At 41.5% G+C, this 21,722-nt stretch overlaps 2 protein-coding genes across 3 annotated transcripts in view; one reads left to right on the top strand and one right to left on the bottom strand.

Annotated features, from left to right (window-relative positions):
• The window catches only part of FAM183A (family with sequence similarity 183, member A), a 13,707-nt gene extending 5,923 nt beyond the window's left edge, over positions 1-7,784 (top strand). Inside the window, exons 3-4 of the mRNA XM_006839840.1 lie at positions 4,175-4,278; positions 7,677-7,784. Of these exons, the coding sequence (XP_006839903.1) occupies positions 4,175-4,278; positions 7,677-7,784 (212 nt within the window). The remainder of the gene's footprint in view (positions 1-4,174; positions 4,279-7,676) is intronic.
• A 9,074-nt stretch (positions 7,785-16,858) lies between these two features.
• Positions 16,859-21,722, bottom strand: part of EBNA1BP2 (EBNA1 binding protein 2) — a 6,501-nt gene continuing 1,637 nt past the window's right edge. The window contains exons 5-9 of one of the 2 annotated variants that reach the window (XM_006839651.1): positions 20,052-20,141; positions 19,259-19,334; positions 18,953-19,046; positions 17,194-17,356; positions 16,859-17,041 (exon numbers count right to left, since the gene is read on the bottom strand). In XM_006839651.1, coding sequence (XP_006839714.1) covers positions 16,991-17,041; positions 17,194-17,356; positions 18,953-19,046; positions 19,259-19,334; positions 20,052-20,141 — 474 coding nt within the window. In that variant the 3' untranslated portion in view covers positions 16,859-16,990. The remainder of the gene's footprint in view (positions 17,042-17,193; positions 17,357-18,952; positions 19,047-19,258; positions 19,335-20,051; positions 20,142-21,722) is intronic. The other variant, XM_006839652.1, reaches the window with a different exon arrangement.

The raw sequence follows: 21,722 nt of genomic DNA on the forward strand, positions 1-21,722 counted from the left end.
ACTCAAGTGTGGCAACAATAGTGAGGTTGGCCCTGGATCAGGCAGTGTTTCGTTCTGCTGTACATAAGGTCACTATGATTCAGCACTGACTCGATGGCACCTAACAACAACAACAAAGCCATCCCTTAGAGTTGTTAGGAGGATTAAGTGAAATAAGACACATGTTTAGAATAGTATCTGGTACATTGTTGTTATTAAGTGCCATTGAGCCACTTCCAACTCACAGCGACCCAGTATAAGATTTCCAAGGATCAACCGGTGAGTTTGAACCACTGACCATATGGTTAAAACCAACCTTTCGCTTATCCTACAGTGCCACCCCAGGACTCCTAGTGCATAATGCTCAACAGGTGTTAGTTATTACTGCAGGTGTCAGCTGCTTTTCAAAATTTCACTTCAGTTTTACTAGCAAAAGATTCACATTAGAACCTTTCTTGGCTAACCTGAAGAAATCTGAAGAGGATTTTCACTTTTTTTTCTTTGAACTTTTATTGAATTGAATTAAGGTTTACAGAGAGGATCATCAGTTTTACATTCAACAAATAATATACTTTCTTTCCTCTCAATGATTACAGTCCCCTCGATGGAAAAACATCCCACTTCCTCCCTGTGGGTCCTGTTTCCCTTCCACCCACCTTCCCATCCCGTCTCACCTTTGTTGGTAGGTACATGTTGCCCCTTTGATTTTGAATGATTGAGCATTCTATCTTTCATAGTGAGCATACCTTATGAGTGTATTGATCCCCTATATACGTATCTAATACTTGGCTGAAACAGGATTTCCAATTTTAAGAAAAAAATGTTAACTTTCAGTGTTTGTTTGTTTTGCAAAGACCCATTAAAGAGTTAACATACATCCTGAGTAGCTAGAGTGACATTGCCAAACTCCTTCCCTCAGACCTACACTCAGCATCTCAGCATCAAGCTACCATAGCTTTAAACCATGTTTGTGTGCACAATATGTTAGTGTTATTTTACGTTTTATGTGTTATGTGAAATGATTCGGTTGTTTTTTATGGGAGTATCTGGGAACAACCAAAAAATTTTCCCATATAAATTCATGGTAATTGCCTCTTTCTTTATAACATTTTAACTTACAAAAGCTTCCACAGGAATGGTCTACTTTGGGAGAGCAGGGAAAAGCTGTATTATTTTCATTACTACCATGTCATAACACCTCCATTTGTCTGTCAGTTTTCCTTACTGACATGTTGCTGGGATGCTGGAAGCCATGCCATTGCTGTTTCACATTCCAGCAGGGTCACCAGTGGGGGACAAGTTCCAGCCAATTTCCAGACTAAGAAGAGAGTAAGGAGAAGGAATAGGTGGTCCACTTCTGAGAGATTAGTCCCTGAAAACCTTATGAATAGCAGTGAAACATTGTCTAACATAGTCAGAAGATGAGCTCCTCAGGTTGGAAAGCATCCAAAATATGACTGAGAAAGAGTTGTCTCCTCAAAGCAGATGGTGGTTGGGGGCAAGTTGTGTGCCTGTGAGTTGGTTTGAACTCATAGTAACCCTATATAGGGTTTTCAAGGCTATAAATCTCTGTGGGAGCAGAAAGCACCTTTCTCCCCCTGTCTTGTGGACTCTTAACAGTTGGCCTTGTGGTTAGCAGGCCAACACATAGCTCACTATGCCACCAGGGTTCTTGCCTCAAAGTAGAGGTGATCTTAATGAATTACATGGTGCAAAGCTTTCAGGATTTTCATTTGCTGATGGAGGAACAACTCAAAATGAGAACAGCTGCAAACGTCCATTCATAATTAGAATGTGAACACTATGAGGTATGAATCTAGAAAAACTGGAAGACATAAAAAATGAAATGAATGCATAAATATTATTATTCTGTGCACAGATTCCTCATGAGCACAATTAAGCGTCCCTGAATATTCATATTTCACAATGTTATCCATAGCTTGTCATGATCTGGACAGTTGAAAGCCTTTGTGCAGTCAATAAAGTACAAGTAAACATCTTTCTGGTATTCTCTGCTTTCAGCCAAGATGCAGCTGATGTCAGCAATGATATCCCTCATTCCACATCCTCTTCTGAAACCAGCTTGAACCTCTGGAAGATCTCTGTCAATGCAGCCGATTCTGTATTACTGTTAGCAAAACTTTACTCTCGTGGGATATCAGTGATATTGTCCAATGGTTTCCACATTCTGTTGGGTCACCTCTCTTTGGAATGGGCACAAATACAGGTCTCTTTCAGCCAGTTGGCCAGACAATTGTCTTCCAAATTTCTTGGCATAGATGAGTGCATGCTTTGAGCACCACATCACTTTGTTGAAAGATCTCAATTTGTATTCCATCAATTCCTGGTGCCTTGTTCTTTGCCAATTCCTTCAATGTACCTTGGACTTCTTCCTTCAGTATCATTGGCTCTTGATCATATGCTACCTCTTGAAATGGTTGAACATTCACCATTTCTTTTTGGTACAGTAATTCTGTGTATTCCTTCCATCTTCTTCTGATATTTTCTTCATCTTTCAGTATTTTGCTCATAGAATCCTTTAATACCACTAGTCGAGATTTGAATTTTTTCTTCAGTTCCCTCAGCTTGAGAAATGCTGAGCATGTTCTTCCCTCTTAGTTTTCTAACTCCAGGCCTTTGCACATTTTTTATAATAATTGACTTATGTCTTCTCAAGCTGACCTTTGAAATTTTCTATTCAGATCTTGTTACCTCCTCATTTCTTCCATTTGCTTTAGCATCTCTATGTTGGAGAGCAAGTTTCAGAGTCTCTTCTGACATCCATTTTGGTCTCCTTCTCTCTTGTCTTCTCAGTAACCTTTTGCTATCTTCCTGTATGATGGTCTTGATGTCATCACACAACTCTTCAGGTCTACAGTAATTCATCAAATCTGCTATCAAGATAATCTCTAAATTCAGGTGGGATAAAGTATCTAATAAAGTGTCTCTTGGTGGGTTAGAACTGTCAACCTTTCAGTCAGTAACAATGCTTAGCCATTTGCATAACCAAGAATGAAGAAAACTACTAGGAAGAGCATAATAATGGAAGTAAAGTTGTCATCTAGGTGAGGAAACCAGCCTTGTTGTTGTTATGTGCCATGGATTTGTTCTGACTCATAGCAACCCTGTACAGGGTTTCCAAGACTGTAAATCTTTACAGGAGCAGAAAGCCTCATCTTTTTCCTGTGGAACAGCTGGTAGTTTTGAACTGGTAACCGTGAGTTTAGCAGCCTGATTCGTAACCACTATAGTACCAGAGCTCCTCCTTATGTGAGGAGAGCAGCCTGGCTAGAGTAAAAGATGCACATCAGAGACATGTTAAGGAAAACATGGGGAGGATGGGGCTCTTGCTAGCCAGGTATTACTATCTGCCTTTACATCAAGGATATGCTTAACCTGATGCTAGGCCCTTTATTCCATTCCCAGTCATTTTGCTAAGGTAGATATTTTCCTGCCATTTTACAGATGAGCAAAGCATGGCCCAGAGAAGTTAAACAACTTGACAGGTTATTAGTAGCATTGCCAGGGTTGCCCGACTCCAAAACCAAGGTTCTTTCCATTGCCAAACTACCTCTCTCAAATTCAATCTTAGTAGAGTAGAAACAACAACAACACAAAGAAACAGAATTGTTTTAAGTTCTTAAAGCTATGGAGTTCTAAAAATATTTGGTCTCGACAGTCACACATATTTCAATACTGAAGGATTTAACCTTTTCCCTACCTTCCTCCTCACTTTTTGCCTCAGCTACAATCACCAAACTCTCTCATGCCTCAGGGACTTTGCTGCCTGCATGGTCTCATGTGCAGCTTTTGCTTTGCCTCTAAAAAAGTTTCTTCCAACCCCCCATCTAAAGCAGCTGCCCTGCCTTCACATTCCCTTCATCTATGCCTTTCTTGACAGCTGTCTGCAGCTGTAAGGTTTACTTGGGTATTGTACCCAGTCTCCCCACCTAGACTGTGAGCTGCAGGAAAGCAGGTAAAGGGTCTCACTCAGGGCCTAGGGCTATGCCCATCACTGTTTGTACTCCACAAATATTTGTTGAAAAAAGATTGAAGGAACCAGACATCCCTATCTCAAGGCCTCTGAGCCTGGGGTGCTCTGCCTCTAAAGAGCAAGGTGGCCAAAGGAAAGGGCACAGGAATACACACTAGTCTCAGAGCCTAACTCCTTCATAATGCAAACTTCATTTCCCAGTCAGGTTTTTGAATCTCATTCACCATGCTGCCCAGGGACCCAAGAAGAAATACCCAGAGACACAGACTGAAACCCAGGAAATCGGATGGGACTCAGAGCCCTTGGTAAGCATGGCTCCTTCACTTATTGAACACTAAGAAGTACAGAGAGCATGTGAGTGATAGCTAAGTGAACAAAGTATGGAGCCAGAGTGCCTGGGTTTGAATTCTGACTACTCCTTACCAGCTGTGTGACCAGTTACTAAACTCTCTCATGCCTCAGTTTCTGTCTGAGATATTATGTCTCAAAGATGATACAAGGATTAAACAAAGTAATATTTTTAAAACACTACAAACAGCATCTGATACATAATAAATATGGTATAAACCAAAACCAGTTGCCATTGAGTCTGTTCTAATTCATGGAAATTCCATGTGTGTCAACAGGAGAACTGTGCTCCAGACACATGTTTGGAAAACTGGCTCATTTTTTGGAGTTAGCTCACCAGGTCTTTCTTCTGAGTTGCCTCTGGGTGGACTTGAACCTCCAACATTTTGATAACAGCCAAGCATTTTTATCACCCAGTGACTCAAAATATGGTATATTGGTTAAATAAAAGTTGTTAATGGCAGACTGACTGGTGTCCTGGTGTGGCACTGTAGGTTAATGCACTGGACCACAAGGTCAGTTTGAACTGCAAGGTCAGCGGTTGAAACTCACCAACTGCTCTTTAGAAACTCTAGACAGTGTCACTATGAGTCAGAACTGACTCAATGGCATTTAACAATGGCAGAATGCCTGAGGTTGATCCACAGTTATTAGTACATCTTGGGCAAGTCACTTAACATCTCTAAGCTCTTCTCCCTAATCTGTAAAATAGCAACCTGGTGTGGCACTATAGGATGAACACTACACTGCTGCTGCCAGGTCAGTGGTTCAAACTCCTTGGAAACACTAGATAAATGGAGGGTCACTAGGAGTTGGAACCAAGTTGGCAGTACACAACTATTGTTGTTGTTGTTAAGTATCATCGAGTCGGTTCTGACTGCTAGTGACCCTGTATAACGTTTCCAAGGAGCGGCTGGTGGGTTTGAACCACCAACCTTGTTGTCAGCAGTCCAGTTCTTATCCTATAGTAACCTATTTTAAAATAATAGTGCAGTGGCTCTGTGGGATAAACACTGGACTGCAAACCATGAGGTCAGCAACTTGATCCTACCAGCCATTGCACAAGAGAAAGATGAGGCTTTTTTCTCCCACAAAGATTTGCAGGTTTGGAAACCCCGTACAAGGTGGCTATGAGTCAGGCCTGGAGGCACTTAAAACAACAGAAGTATCTACTCTCAAAGTTTTGTTGTAAGGATTGAACAAGATAATGCATATGAACAGCTAGGATAGGGCTTAGCACATTTTGTTATGTACTGTCAAGTCCGTACTGACTCAAAGCGACCTTATACACAACCGAATGAAACACTGCTTGGATCTGCACCAATCTCACAGTCATTGTTGTGTTTGAGCCCATTGCTACTTGCACTGTGCCAATTCATCTTGTTGAGGGTCTCCCTCTTTTCCACTGGCCTTTCATTTTACCAAGCACGATGCCCTTCTCCAGGGACTGGTCTCCTTCCTGATGGTATGTCCAAAGTATAAGAAATGAAGTCTGGTCATACTGACTTCTAAGGAGCATTCTGCTGTACTTCTTCCAACACATATTGGTTTGTTCTTTTGGAAATCCATAGTACTTTTAATATTCTCCTCCAGTACCATAGCTCAAATGCATATACTCTTCTACAGTCTTCCTTATTCACTGTTCAACTTTCACATGCACATGAGGTTACTGAAAATACTATGGCTTGCATCAGCTGCACCTAACTACTCAAATTGGTATCTTTCCTCTTAAACACCTTAAAGAGGTCATGTGCAGCACATTTGCCTAATGCATACGTCATTTGATTCTTGACTGCTGTTTCCATGAGTGCTGATGGTGGAGCAAGCATAAAGAAGCCTTTGGCAACTTCAATCTTTTCTCCATTTATCTTGATGTTATTTGATGGTTCAACTGTGAGGATTTTTGTTTTCTTTACATTGAGATGCAACCCATACCCAAGGCTGTGGTCTTTCATTTTCATCAGTAAATACTTGAAGTTCTCTTCACTTACAGCAAGCAAGGTTGTATCATCTGCATATCACGGGTTGTTAGTGAATCTTGCTCCAATCCTGATGACACATTCTTCTTCATATAATCCAACTTCTTGGAGTACATGCTCAGAATACAGATTGAATAGTGATGAAAAAATACAACCCTAAGTGCACATCTTTCCTGATTTTAAACCATTTGTTGTTGTTGTTGTCAGGTACCATCAAGTCGGAACCGACTCATAGCAACCCCATGCACAGCAGAACAAAACAATGTCCGATCCGGGGCCAAGCTCACTACCACTGCCACACTTGAGTCCATCAGTGCTGCCACCTGGCCAAGCCATTTAGTGTCGCTTTTTTCTGTTCAAACAACTGCCTCTTGGTCTATATACAGGCTTCTCATCAGCACAATTAAGTGTTGTGGAATATTTATTCTCCCCAATGTTGTCCATAGCTTATCATAAGCCACACAATCAAAAGCCTTTGTTTATCAGCAAAGAACAGGTAAACATCTTTATGGTATTCTCTGCTTTCAGTCAAGATCAGCTTTACATCAGCAGTGATATCCCTTATTCCACATGCCCATTTGAATCCGGCCTGAACTTCTGGCAATTGTCCTAACATTTATCATGATGTTATTCATTGGTCCAGAAATAATAGCTCTAAGTATCTTTTAATATTTTTGTACAGTGTAGCTTCCATAAAATTTGTGTCCAAGTGCCCACTTTTACTCAGTCCAGTCCTCTGTGTGACTATTTCAACATTCACTTTCACTCAACCAGTATGTACTGACTACCTAATGTGTTCTGGCTACTGTTGTAGGTGCTGAGGATATAGCAGTGACTAAAACAGAGCACCTACCTTTGTGAAAGTCCCCGAGTAGGGGTGTTAATGTGCTCAGCTGCAGAAGGTTGAAGGTTTGCTTCTGCCCAAAGGCACCTTTAGAGAAAAATCTGGCAATGTACTTGTAAAATATCAGTCATCAAAAGCTCTATGAAGTACAGTTCTATTCAGACACACGTGGGGTCACCCTGAGTTGGGATCTACTCTATGGTAATTGGTTTCACCTTTTTGGAACTTACATTCTGGTGGGGGATGAGTCCATAGGCAGTGGGAAAGAGCCACTACAAAGAGGCTGTCTGCTCCCTGTTAAAAGTTTACCGCCTCAGAAACCCTGTATAGTCACTGAGTCATAATCCACTTGATGGCACTGGGTTTTGGATGGGTTATTCTCACTCAATCCTGACAACTCTTTTGATATTTCCATTTCACAGTTCAGAAGTTAAGACAAAACAACATGCCTGGAGCCATGATTTAAACCATATTCATCTGAATCCAAACCTAGGCCTTTCTCCTTCCCTCTGAAACCTGCTTTCTCCTTTAGGTCAACCCAGAGCGTGATGACCGCAGGCTGAACCACTTCAAGGTCTTCAATGACATCACTCGGTACAAGGCAAAACTATGGAGCTTGGGAGAAGAAAACAGCAAGTAGGATTCCAGTGGTAGAGTCAATACCTGTATTTCATGAAGTGGTACTGCCCAGATCAATAAATATTACTTTAAAACTCAAGTCTGACTTTTCCTATCCGGAATCTCATTTCTGTCATTATTATATAAGTCCACTGGTTCAAATCCTTGATTTTATAAGCCAGTGAGAGGCTTCCAGTTATAGATGGAAATACAAGGGGGCTTCAAAAACTTCATGGAAAAATGGAATTAAAAGATAACGGAATTTTTCCACAAACTTTCTGAAGCCCCTTTGTACATATCTTTCTAGACCCCAGACAACAGAGGTATAAAGAGGGTTTTAACCACAAATGGAAAAGAAACATCAGCAAACAAAAAAGCTGAAGGCATATGAGGGGACTGCAAAAAGTTTGTGGAAAAATGAAATTAAAGGAATAAAAACTTTCTCAACATCATCTCCATCAACTTTAAGACATTCGTAACAATGATACCAGCCGTTTGTTGTTGCTTTTAAGTGCCATTGAGTCAGTTCTGACTCATAGTGACCCTCTATAGGGTTTCTGAGGAGTGGCAGGTGAGTTTGAACTGCCAACCTTGCTGTTCAGACCAACTTGCAGTCCAGTGCTTTATCCTACAGTGCCAACCCAGGACACCACCAGTCATTTTAGTACTGACAATCCTGGGAATTTAACCATGTCAATGCAGGCTTTTTTACATTATTAACTGAAGAAGTTTTTGTGTTCATTCCAAAGAGAGGTGACCTAGAAATCATCGAACAATACCATTAATATCACATGCAAGCAAAATTTTGCTGAAGATAATTCAAAAATGGCTGCCACAGTGGATCCACAGACAACTGCCAGAAATTCACGGCGAATTCAGAAGAGGATGTGCAACTACAGAAATCATTGCTAACATCAGCCAGTTCTTGACTGAAAGCAGAAAATACCAGAAAGATGTTTATTTGTGCTTTATTGACTATGCAAAAGTTTTCAACTGTGTGGATCATGACAAGCTATGGACAGCATTGTGAAAAATAAGTATTCCAGAACACTTAACCTGTACATAGAACAAGGGGATACTGAGTGGTTTTAAATGAGGAAGGTTGTACCCCAAGGTTGTATTCTTCTGCCATACTTCTCAATCTGTACACTGAGCAAATAATCCAAGAAGCTGAATTACATGAAGAAGGTGGCATCAGGGTTGGAGGAAGACTCATTATCAACCTGTGATATGCAGATGATATAACCTTGCTTGCTCAAAGTGAAGAGGACTGAAAATACTTACTGATGAAGTTCAAAGACCACAACTTTCAGTATGGATTGTACCTCCATGAAGAGGAAACAAAAATTCTCACACCTAGATCCATAATCACATAATGATTAACAGAGAAAAGACTGAAGTTATCAAAGATTACATTTTGCTTGGGTCTACAATCAACACTCATGGAAGAAACAGTAAAGAAATCAAAGAACATATTGCAGTAGGCAAATGTGATGCTTAAGACCTCTTTAAAGTGTTGAAGAGCAAAGATGTCAATATGATGACTAAGGAGGATCTGACCCAAGCCATGGTGCTTTCAATAGCCTCATATGCATGTTAAAGTTGGGCAATGAATAAGGAAAATCACAGAATTGATACAATTAAGTTATGGTGTTGGAAAGAATACTAAAAGTACCATGGATTGCTGAGAATAAATCTGTGTTGGAAGAAGTACAGCCAGAATGCTCCTTAGAAGTCAGTATGGCCAGACTATGTCTCTCATACTTCAGACATATTATCAGGAAGGACAGTCCTTGAAGGATGGCATCATGTTCGGTAAAGTGGAAGGTCAAAGAAAAAAATGAAGACCTCCCCCCAGCCCCCACGAGATGGACTAGCACAGTGGCAGCAGCAATGGCCTCAAGCATAGCAACGATTGTGAGATTGGCACAGGACCAGGTAGTGTTTTGTTGTTTTACATAGGTTCGTTATAAGTCAGAGCCAACTGGACGGTACCTAACAACAGCTGAAGAAAGATTTTGTAAGATTTGGAAGCAAAGGAACTCAGAAGGAGCCAAATCTGAGTATTATTAGTGAATGTCTAATGATTTCCCATCGAAACTCTCACAAAATTTCCCTTGTTTGATGAGAGGAATGAGCAGGAGTATTGTGGTATAGGACTTTCTGGTGAGCTTCCAGGGCATTATTAGCTAACAATTTGGCTAACTTTCTCAAAACAGTCTCAAGCTAAACAAATATTATTGTTCTTTGGTTCTCCAGAATGTCAAAAAGTCAATTACTTGAGTATACCATAAAACCATTGTCATAACCTTCGCTTTTGACCAGTCTACTTTTCTTTGACGGGACCACTTCCACCTCATGGTAACCATTGCTTTAATTATGCTGTGTCTTCAGGATTAGACTCATAAAGCCAGGTGTCATCTCTTATTGCATTTATTCAAAGAGATGCTTCAGAATCTTGATCCCACTTGTTTTAAACGTTCACTGAAAGTTCTACTCTTGTCTGCAGCCTTTCTGGGTGTAACAGTTTGTGTTCCCACTAAGCAGAAAGTCTGTTCAACTTTTCAGTGATAATTATAGAAGCTATCTAGTGCTGGCTAGTGTTTCTGCTCTTACTCATGTGTCCTTTTTAATTTGGGCATAAACAATATTTCCTAACAAATTGATGTGGATGGTCTGCCACTGCAGGCTTCATCTTCAATATCATGCCTTCTTCAAGCAAGTTATGCATTTGTAAGCTGCTGATTTCTTTGGGGCACTGTCCCATTAAACTTTTCATAAAGCATCAATAATTTCACCATTCTTCCAACTATAAATTTGTTATTTGTCCTTGCTTCAACTTTAGCAGAATCATGTTGCTAATAGGGACTCTATTATCCTCCTAAGTACCTCAAACTAGGTAAGTTATTACTAATTAGTATGAGTGTATTTTGATGCAAAAAAAAAAAAAAAACTGAAATCCATGCATAGTTCTTCATCATACATATTTTCTCTGAATTCCTTGAAGCCTTCTCATATTTAGACAACAGAAAGCTGGGTAGGCGGGTGGAGGAATCCACAGAATGCATGTGGGACACCTCCCAGCATAGAGCCCAGGAATCCTAAAGAGAGGTTTAAGACTGAGACCAAGTTGGGTGAAGCTGAGAACTGACCAGGGGCACTTGTTGGAAGTCTGCAGGTAGTTCCACTTCACACACAGCTAGGAATATAACATCTCTCCCAGGCAGGAAACTTGAGAGTTTATTGTTACAGAAATAGGCACAGAGCTCAGGGACACTAAAAAAAAACAAAGGGTAAGAGTGAGGAGCATGGCTGAAAACAGTCAATGACTAGCTGCAAAAGGAAAGTTGGCCCTTAGCTCACAGGCCCGCCCACAAATATCTCACATTTTTACCCCAAGTTTGAGGCCGAGAGGTTCCTCTTTAGAGAAACTCAACATCTCTAAAAGACCTCCATATCCTACCATGTTTGTTGTAGTCCGTTGTCACCAAGTCAATTCTGACTCATGGTGGCCCCATGTGTGCAGAGCAGAACTGCACCATAGGTTTTCAAGGCTGTCACCTTTTGGAAGAGATTAACATGAATCTTCCAAAGCACCTCTGAAATGTCACCCTTTTTGGCTAGTAGTCAAGAGCTTAGCATCTATGCCACTCAAGGACTCCTAATACCATCTCTTGGTGGTGGTGGTGGTAAGTGCCGCTGAATCACTTCATACTCAGAGAGACCCTGTATAGGGTTTCTGAGGCTATACAGGTTTGCAGGAGCAGAGAGCCTCAGCTATCTCCCACAGAGCAGCTAGTGGGCTCGAACCGTGGGCCTTGTGGTTTACAGTCCAATGCTTATTGTACAGAGCCACAAGGTTTTTAAAAAGAGCCAGGGCAGACAGTCTCACCATCTACACCAACCATCCCTCTTGAACCTCATCCAGCTGAGCTAGCACCTGAACCCTCATTCAGAGCCATGGCCTCAATTTCTGTTCAGTCTCTGCAGCCTATCCCCACCTCTGCACTGGTGGTAATTCACCTGGACTGTGGACCTCCACAGGGTGAGCAAACTCCAGGACTTGGTGAAGCTATGTGAGCAGGAATCTGGTCTCCTGCACCCTGAGGTGCTGCACTTCCCTCAGAAAAGGATCTAATGACACCTCCATACTCAATTCCTAGATTCCTTTCCTCACCAGATGGTTCTTCTGTCTATTGCTTCTCAAACTTCTTGTCCCCTTTGCCCCAACTTGGCGTTTTCTTCTTAGGTCTATTAAGACCCAGTAGTACTGAACCACTCATGCCATCCACCCTTTTCTGAGGGCAGTGAAGCACCTCAGGGTGCAAAAGACCAGAAATGAATCTGCATTTAAGAGAAGAGTTAATGGAACAGGCAAAGCAAAAGTTTACTACCACTGAAACCTCAAATTGTGTGGTCCCAGCTACCGTCAAAGCTAGATCTTTGGTTGGCCTTCAGTATGTCAAGAGGCTCATAGTCTTTGCAAAAAGGCAGAAGCCAATACCACCATCCAAACAGTGTGCCAGATATAAAACCGATGACATTAACCATGCCTCCTACAGCACTCAACTGGGTTCAAGAATCTTCTGCAGTGGCCACACAGGACACCATACTCACAGCTATGGGGTTTACTAGGGACGTTAACAGGTAACAATTCAGGGTCAGAAACTCTCAGAGCACAGTTGTTGCAGTCAGGACAGACTCTCCTCCAGACTCACAGGCAGGCCTCTCTCTGCCCTGCCAATGCTACAAAGCTATTTTAGGACTGCTGATAAATGTCCACAGGACAAACCACTCCTCAGCCTGAAGGCTCTCAGTTCTGGCTGCCCTAGTTAAATACCTGGAGGCACCCTACTCTGCAAGCACGCCTCCTGCCAAGTCACTAGGCTTTACTTGCTCTGTGGGCTGGGAAGCGCACTGCTCTGCCTTGTGCTCAGACTCTTGGTTCTGCTTCTGCTCTGCCACGCCTCCAGTGTCACAGCTTTCTGGCTCAGGGTCCAAAGGATGCAATCACTCCTGCTTATTCCTGCTTCTGAGATGGCCTATGTTATATCCAGCAGGATGGAAAAATTTATCACAATTAGCCATGTTAACAATCACTCCCAGCTGAATCATAGAACCCATCAACATCTTCCCCCATCATTTTCCTACCCAGATCCCTTACGGAAAAATTGATTGGTGGGAATTTACAAAGACAATAACTAGAGAAGACATTATATAATTCACTACACTGCACAGGGCCTTGGAGTCAGCTAAGCCGTACAAGCTGCAGGGGACTTGGGGTTATGGGAGAAAGCAGCCCATGCCTTTGCCATTGCTTCTAAACTACAGGGATGAAGATGCCACTGAAACAAGGAAGTTCAGCCAAGGGCTGAGAGGACTGACAAATACTGGAGAAAGAAGGTGCAAAAACGTGAGGATGAATAGGTTAAGGAAAGGCAAGAATGAATAGTAACAGAAGAACCCAAGGAGAGAAAAGGGCCCCAGGACTCAAAGCAGCTCTCTGAAGATTTTCCAGCGCTTTTCTGGAAGAAAAGGAAGAATGCCTGAAATCAAAGAGAGGAATATGGCCTGGATTAGCAGAGATGTCCTGACTCTAAATTAAATTCTGAGCAACAAAAGTCCTACAGCAATGCATCATCCAGAATAGGATTTCATTGCTGCCTACCAGTCTACTCTGGATTTTTAATATGGGCTTGTACCATATAAACTGGGATAAGCCTAACCTTTCAGGATATGGCCCAGAACTCAGCAAACATGTCAAATTATCGTAGCAACCCAAATGCTTGAATCTTACCAATAAATCACCAAGTTTGGAGGACAAAGATAATGCCCTTTTGATAAATAGTCAAAATAAGACAGGCTTCTTCCATAAGACAAACTATGAAGTCCTGATCTACTTGTAAAACAAAATCAGCCAAATAAATTCCTCTAGATCACAATAATCCAAACCTGTTGTGCATGGGGTTAGGGGCTGACTCAACAGCAGCTAACAGCAAAGGAAAAAAAATATTCATATTAATTCTTGGTGAGTTTAAACCAAGTAACTCTGATCTCATGTAAAAAACTTTAAAATCAGTACAACTGTGATGATAATATCTCTAACCCTCTGCTTCAATGCATTAGAAACATTTTAATTTTCCGTTAGTCTCTTCAAATGTTTTCCTACTTATTGGCTATTATAAATTTGAACTACGAGTATTTGGGCATTCTTAAAAACTAGAGCATAAAGAAAAATAAGGAATTTCTAAATTTAGAAATGTACTCATTTTGGCTTTGGCTTGGTTGGATAAAGAAGGAACTTAAATATCTCTTATTCTACTTCAGGTAAACACATCTAATCAGAGGAAAAACATTGCTCGTTATTTAAACATTGTTGCTGTTGTTGTAAAGTGCCAATAAGTCGGGTTCTGACCCATAGTGGCCCTATACAGGGTTTCCAAGAAGCAGCTGGTGAGCTTGAACTGCTGACCTTGCAGTTCAAACTGACTTTGCAATTCAGAACATTACCCCACAGCGCCACACCAGTACTCCCATTATTTAAATGTTAGGTATATTTTGTCTTCCAATCCTGATATTTGTTGTTTCTAATTTTCATACAGGTAATGAACCTGTCGATATTTAACAGGATTTGGTTACAGATGGGAACCCTTAGTGCAAATTTCAGTAGGTGGTTCAAACCCACCAGCAGCTCCTTGGAAGGCCTACACAGAGTCACTATGAGTCAGAACCGACTCAACAGCACTTAACAACACAATTCCATTTTATATAGCATGTTGTTGTTGTTGAGTGCCATCGAGTCAGTTTCAACTCATAGCAAACCTGTATAAGGGTTTCAAGGAACTGAACTGTATAAGGGTTTCAAGTGAACGTGAATCACCAACCTTGCAGTTCAAACCAACTTTGCAATCCAGCACATTAATCCACAGTGCCACACAAGGATCATTTCATATAGTATGTTTTTGTTAAGTGCCGTCGAGTCAGTTCTGACCCATAGTGACCCTGCATAGAGTTTCGAGGAGTAGCTGGTGAGCTTGAACCGCCGACCATTCCATTCAAAGCAGCTTTGCAGTCCAGCGCATTAACCCACAGCGCCACACCAGGAAAGTTGCGAAGATCAGTAGGGAGCAATGAGAACCTATACTGTGATCTAAGGTAAGATGTTTATAAACGGCACATATGTAAGGGAGGTTCAAAAAGTTAGCAGAAAAACAGAGTTAAAATATAATGGAAATTTTTGCAAAAAATTCCTGAAACTCCCTCATATTCTTGGTCCTGTTAGCTAAAATACAAATGAGATGTATTGCATTGCTTCCACAGAGAAGGTGTTTTCCTTTTACATATGTATCCACTCTGTCCATGTTTTGATTTCTCCTGGAGGTTAAATAGCCCTTTTTCTCTGGCAGGATCAAAACTACCATCATCCACAGCAAAATTACTTGAGCATACATACATATCGAATGCAGGGTTCAAAAACAAGCAATGTGGTATCATTGAAGAGAATGCCCGAAACCCTTTCTGAATTGGCCAAGGAAGTTAATTCCCATGTATCATTCAAGGTTCAATGACTTCCATTTAGACATTTTATGCCAAAAGATTCTGCAAGATTCTGTTTCATCTTCAGTCTTTAACATAGAAAATTAACATATTATAAGTAACCTTGAATTCATCATCAGAATAGTTGCATTTTGGGAAGGAGAGCTTAAAGACTAGATTTGCTGATGTACACAGGTGAGTCGACTTACATGATCTAGCATAAATTACAAAATAGACTAGGTCCGTGGTTCTTTTTCATCATGAGATCATTAGCTCTGAAAGCCACTGTTGGGCCCTGTAGGTCTCTTTAAGTAGAACAACTCCATTTCTCATGAATCAGAACAGAATAAAGGCAACTTTAGAAATGTGAGGAGGTAAAAAATTTATCTCTTCTGTTCTCTCTTAGGAAAATAGAAAATCTTGTTCAGCAAAACAAAGTATAAGCTAAGATAGAAAAATATGTGATCCAGAAAACAAATAGATTCAACTGAAGTCTAGAAATAAAACAGGGTTGGCAGGTGTATGGCAGACTTAAGTTGTAGCAGGAAGATATTCTCAGGTAGATAAAGTAATAACGCACCTGGAAAACAATTAAGGATTTAAAAAGAAAAATTAAGTAAATACACAATTAACTGTTATTAGCACAAGGAAAATCCAAACAAAATTTTGTCACAGTAGAACTATACAATAAACCAAAAACACCAAATCTATTACCATCAAGATGATTCTGTCTCCAGTCAATTGTGACCCCACGGGTTATAGCGTCCCAGAGGGTTTTCTGGCTGCGGTCTTTATAGAAGCAGATTACCAGGCCTTTCTTTCATGGTGTCACTGAAAGGTTAACTGTTGTTAGGTGGCATCGAGTCACCGACCCATAGCAACCTTATGCACAACAGAACAAACACTGCCCGATCCTGGGCCAATCTCACAAGCATTGCCACGCTTGAGCTCATTAATGCTGCAACTTTGCCAATCCATCTTGCTGGGATCTTCCTCTTTTTCTCTGACCCTCCACCTTACCAAACATATCCTTCTCCAGTGACTGGTCCCTCCTGACAATATGTCCGAAGCATGAGAAATGAAGTTTGGCCATCCTGACCTCCAAGGAGCACTCTGGCTGCACTTTTTCCAACACAGATCTATTGGTTCTTTTGGCAACCCATGGCACTTTCAATATTCTCCTCCAACACCCAACACCATAACTCAAAAGCATCAATTCTTTAGTCTTCCCTATTCACTGTCCAGCTTTCACATGCATATGAGGTTACTGAAAATACCATGGCTTGGGTCAGGCGCACCTTAGTCTTCAAGCTGACATCTTTGCTCTTCAACACTTGAAAAAGGTTAATAGCTGAGTGCAAACTGCTAGGAGTCACCCTGGGACCTAACTCTATAATAATCAGTAGTTAAATCATCATAATGATACAAACACTGGTATCTGATTTATCATAAAAGGAAGGCCAAGTCTAAATTCTCATCAATAAATAGCGATAATATTTAGTATGTAAAGGCAACTTCTAAATCTTTTTACTCCTAATATTTTTAACAAAGAATACATAGTTAATTTTTTCTTTAGTTTATTTAAAGATTTATTTTTTATACAAAAAGAAACCAACAGAGATCCAAAGGTATTGTAAAATTCCACAGTTGTCTTTCCCCTTTTTTCTTGTGTTTTGTAAATAAAGACGCTGCTTAACGTGTTCTGTTCTTCATTTTATCTCTTGTCCGTTTCCCAGGTCTCTTCTGCAGAAAGAGAAACACAGCTAGTCATATAGCAGCTTAGTTTCTGGCCCCAAGTCAGAGTGTACTTGGTATAAAAGGGAGCAGGAGATCCATACGGGGTGGGAGAGAAGACTGGTCCTTGCCCCTCCCTGGGGGCTCCCTGGCTCACTTACATTTGATCCTTTCTTTCCAGGCTTCTTGGGACCCTTGCCATGAGCTGTCTTGGCCCGGAAGCTAGATACATCATCATAGCTCTCACGGGTGTTCCACTTGGAGCCTTTCTTCTTTCCACCAAAACCAAATTTCTGGTTTTTATAGCGTCGTTTGGCACTGGGTCTGGAAAAAAGTGGTCCTAAAGGTTACTGGTGTGGTGCTGTAGGATAAGCACTAGACCATAAGGTCTGTTTGAATCACAAGGTCGGCGATTCAAACTCACCAGTCACTCCTCAGAAACCGTATACAGGGTCACTGTGAGTTGGAATCAACAACAACAAAGGTTACTCAGAGCACTACAAATTCTAACAAGGATTCCTTTCTGCAAGCAAAACCCCCTAAGCACAAAGGGGCCCTACATTCTTCTACAAATTCCCAAGCAGGCTCACTTACTCGTGGATTTAACCGCTAGAGCCAGAAAACGAATCAAGTAAAGAAGGATCTACAAACTTATGTGGCTCAGTGTTTGCCTTTGGGAAGCTTTCTATTTTTAATAAAATCTTCTTAAACCACCCTTGTTGTTCTTGTTGTTATGTGCCGTCAAGTCGATTCCGACCCGTAGTGACCTTGTATAGGGTTTCCAAGGAGCAACTGGTGAGCTTAAACCGCTGACCTTGCAGTTCAAACGACTTTGCAGTCCAGCATATTAACCCACACAGTGCCACACCAGGACTCCAAATCACCCTTAGTTGGTTCTATTTCTCTAAGAATATATGTTGTTGTTGTTGTTAAGTGCTGTTGAGTTGATTCCGACCCACAGCGACCCTGTATAGGTTTTCCAAGGAGTAGCTGGTGAGCTTGAACCACCGATCTTGCAGTTCAAACAACTTCGCAGTCTGACGCAGTAGCTCACAGTGCCACACCAGGACTCCCTAAGTATATATACATACAGTTAAAATTCAAATGTAATACATTTTAAAACTGGTCATCCACAGGAATCTCAAATTCAGTACATCAAAACTGACAAGACTCCTAAACTGATTATATCTCCTGTGTACGTGCTCAAACTTGAGGTTGGCAGTACCACCATCTACACCCAGCCACCCAGGAGTTGGCTTCAATTCTGCCAACATTATCACTTTTAATCTCTAGAATACTATGAGGCACATACTGTTTTTCTCATTTTAATCAACAACAAAAAATGAACATTTAGAAAGTAAATCACTTGCTCTAAGGAGCTCTCTCTTTTTTTTCCCCAAGGTTAGGGTTAGGACTAAAGCATAAGGGCTAGGGCCAGACTAGTGTTTGATGTTGTTGTTAAGTACCGTCCAGTCCATTCCAACTCATAGTGACCCGGAATAGGGTTTCTGAAGAGCGGCTCGTGGGTTTGAACCACCAACCTTGCGGTTCAAACCAACCTTGCAGTCCAGAGCATTAACCCACAGCACCACACCACGGTTATCTCTAATCCAACAAAATATCTTCTTAATACACAGCAGAGCCTGAACTGGAACCCTAATCCAACTATGACACTATGTGATGGGGAATCAATCACTGCTAAACATTCACTTAAAATATACCAGACACCAAGCTACCTTATTTTAATCTTCAAAGATGGATATGGATGGCTAAAAGGGCCAATAATCCTGCAGCACTGTGAGTTCTGGCCTCAACACCGAGCCTGTTCTTTGTGGAGGTGCCCTGGGCACTCATGAAGATCAGCCCATTTTGAGTACAGACCACAGAGCAAAGCTAAAACAAAACCAAAATCCTTCTCACCCCTTCTTCATCTGCTGGCCTTTAGCTTTTTCCTTTGTGCCTCGTGCATTGGGTTTCTGATCTCCCTCAAGGAAATCCAGTTTATCAGAGAAGCCTGTAAACGAAGAAGTGCTTGGATCAGCACCATGGCATTTTCAGAAGAAACATTTAAAACTCAAAATATGGTTTGTTAGTTGCTAAATTGTTTTCAAGAGGCACGCCTTGCTCCCCGTATCATCCCCAAACCTTTGGTCTACAGCCTAATTCGTTAGAATTAACTCTCAGGTTTCTGTGTTCCCTGCACCCTCAGGAGAGAGACATACCGACCTTTCTGGTATTTCTTAATGGCATTCATCATATGTGTTTTCTCCCGCTGCCTCTTCTGAAGAACCTCTGTTTGTACCTGTGAGATGGACACGGGACCATCACACACTTCAGACCATTGTTTCAGCAGCTATAGTCTCTCAGTAACACTGTGATTCACATCCCGGCCAATTAACACTCAAATAAATCAACCAAGCCCACTAACATCACGTGGATTCTGACTCACAGATAGACCTACTCCTTAGGGGTTCCAAGACTACATCTTTAAGGCAGAAGACAGCTTCAGCCTTCTCCCACCGAGTGGCTAGTGGACTTGAACTGCCATTGTTAAGGTTAGCAGCCCAATGCTTACTTAGCCCACAGAGCCACCAGGACTCCGTAAGTAATAATCAATTTATCTCCATAAGAACCCAGTGAAGAGAGTTAACCCAGCATAGAGAGTTAAGCAGCTTGCTCAAGCCCTATAGCAAGCAAGTATAGAGCTGAGATTCACACTCTGGTAGTTCACCTCTAGAGCGCTTGCATTTTTACCCCATTATTCAATTCACATTAACCAATTTGTAACAGCCAGTTGTAACAGCTAAAATTGTTTTCAGACGTTATTTGAGAACCACTGCACCAAGGTTTCTTCAGATTAGAAATAGTGAGCAGGCCACAGGGAGTTTTACTTCGTTTTTCCTAAATTGTAGTTGTTAGCCACTGTCAAGTCAGCTCTGCGTGGAACCAAAGCAAACCAAGGTAATCTGTGTGGAATCAATCAGATAGGCACACCCCACCTCCTCCCTTTCCTTCTTACCTTCTTTCCATATTTCCTAAGTGCTCGTAGTTGCTTAGCCTTTTCAGACTTCTCCATGGCAGCCTGTTTAGTCTGCAGCTTCTGTCGAATCTAAAACATAAAATGTTGTCAAGTTATCTTAGTTCAATCTGAGATGAGTTACTTAGAGCAACCAGACAGAGCAGGGAACAGCAGATACCCCCAGCTCTAGAAATAGTAGAGCTCAAAGGAACCTTGTCAACCATCTGTTCTAACCCGTGTTTTACACGTAAGGATACCCAACCCACTGCCATCTTGTTGATTCCAACTCTTAGCGACTGTATATAGGGTTTCCGAGACTGTATATCTTTATGGGAGCAGATAGCCTCATCTTTCTCCCACAGAGCAGCTGATGGGTTTCAACCACTGACCTTGAGGTTAACAACCCAACGCCCAGTCCACAGTGCCACCAGGGCTCTTACACATGACGTGAAAAAAAGCCCCAATGTTAACACTTTGTCCCAGATACTAAAAGTGTCGGTGGTAGAGCCAGAACTTGAAAGCAAACTTCCTACCATCAGGCTGATACTTGTTCCATTATACAAAACTGCCTCCATAACAGTCCAGGAATGACTAACTTGTCCTCGTCCCTAATGTATACAGGCTTAAACCAGATTAAACGAGCAGGTAGCCTCATAGTTCCCTTATTCTACAGACCACACACACACACTGAAAACACCAACAGGTACCTAGCCTCTTCCCACAAACACACACATCTATCTGTTAAGGGATGCGAAGTCAGTTGTCAATATGAATGTATAGAGATGTGTCTGGGTACCACTAAAACAAGAGCTATCTAAAACTCACTTGAGTAGGAAGCCATTTAAACATATCTTGGCTTCTTGTTGTTGTTATTAAAGGCCATAGAGTCAGTTCTAACTCAAAGCAACCCTATATATGGTTTCTGAGGAATGGATGGTGGGTTTGAACCACCAACCTTGTGGTTAACAGTCCAGTGTTTATCTTATATGTTGACAATTTTCTCCCAAAGTTAAATGAGAAACAAGTTCTAGCTGAATTTAAATTGTATCATATCTGAGGTATACACACTTCTACAGATTAACCCTCATTTATAGAAGCGTTAACTGGGGCCAGAGAGAAGTAACTTGTCTACCAGTTATAGCATTGCTCACTGTCAACGGAAGACCAAGAACTGTTCTCCTTTCAACACACCACGCCATGATCAGGCTGACCAGGAAATATAAAAGGCCACCTTTACCTCAGGGAACCACATTTCATCTTGCCACACTTAAATTAGGAGAAACCATCCCTACATTTAGCTGATCAGTGGCGACGGATGAGTCTAAAATAGACAACCTTGGAGAAAATGATAACTGTCTGCTGAAAGCCAGTTTCCCACTATTGTGCTTATGGCTGTCACCATGAAGCATTACAGGACACACAGAAACTAAACCCACTGCCACCGGGTCAATTTCAACTCAGAGCAACCCTACAGAACGGCCCCAGAGGGTTTCCAGACAAAGCAGACTGCCGTATCTTTTTCCCATGGAACAGTTAGATTGAAACTGCCAATCTTCAGGTTTATAGCTGAGTACTTAATCAGTGTACTACAAGACTCCAACTTAGGACATGTTGTTGTTAAGTGCTGTCGAATCATAGCAGCCCTGTATAGGGTTTCTGAGGAGAAGCTGG

The sequence above is a fragment of the Chrysochloris asiatica genome, unplaced genomic scaffold (assembly GCF_000296735.1).
Source record: "Chrysochloris asiatica unplaced genomic scaffold, ChrAsi1.0 scaffold00026, whole genome shotgun sequence".
Lineage (NCBI taxonomy): Eukaryota > Metazoa > Chordata > Mammalia > Afrosoricida > Chrysochloridae > Chrysochloris > Chrysochloris asiatica.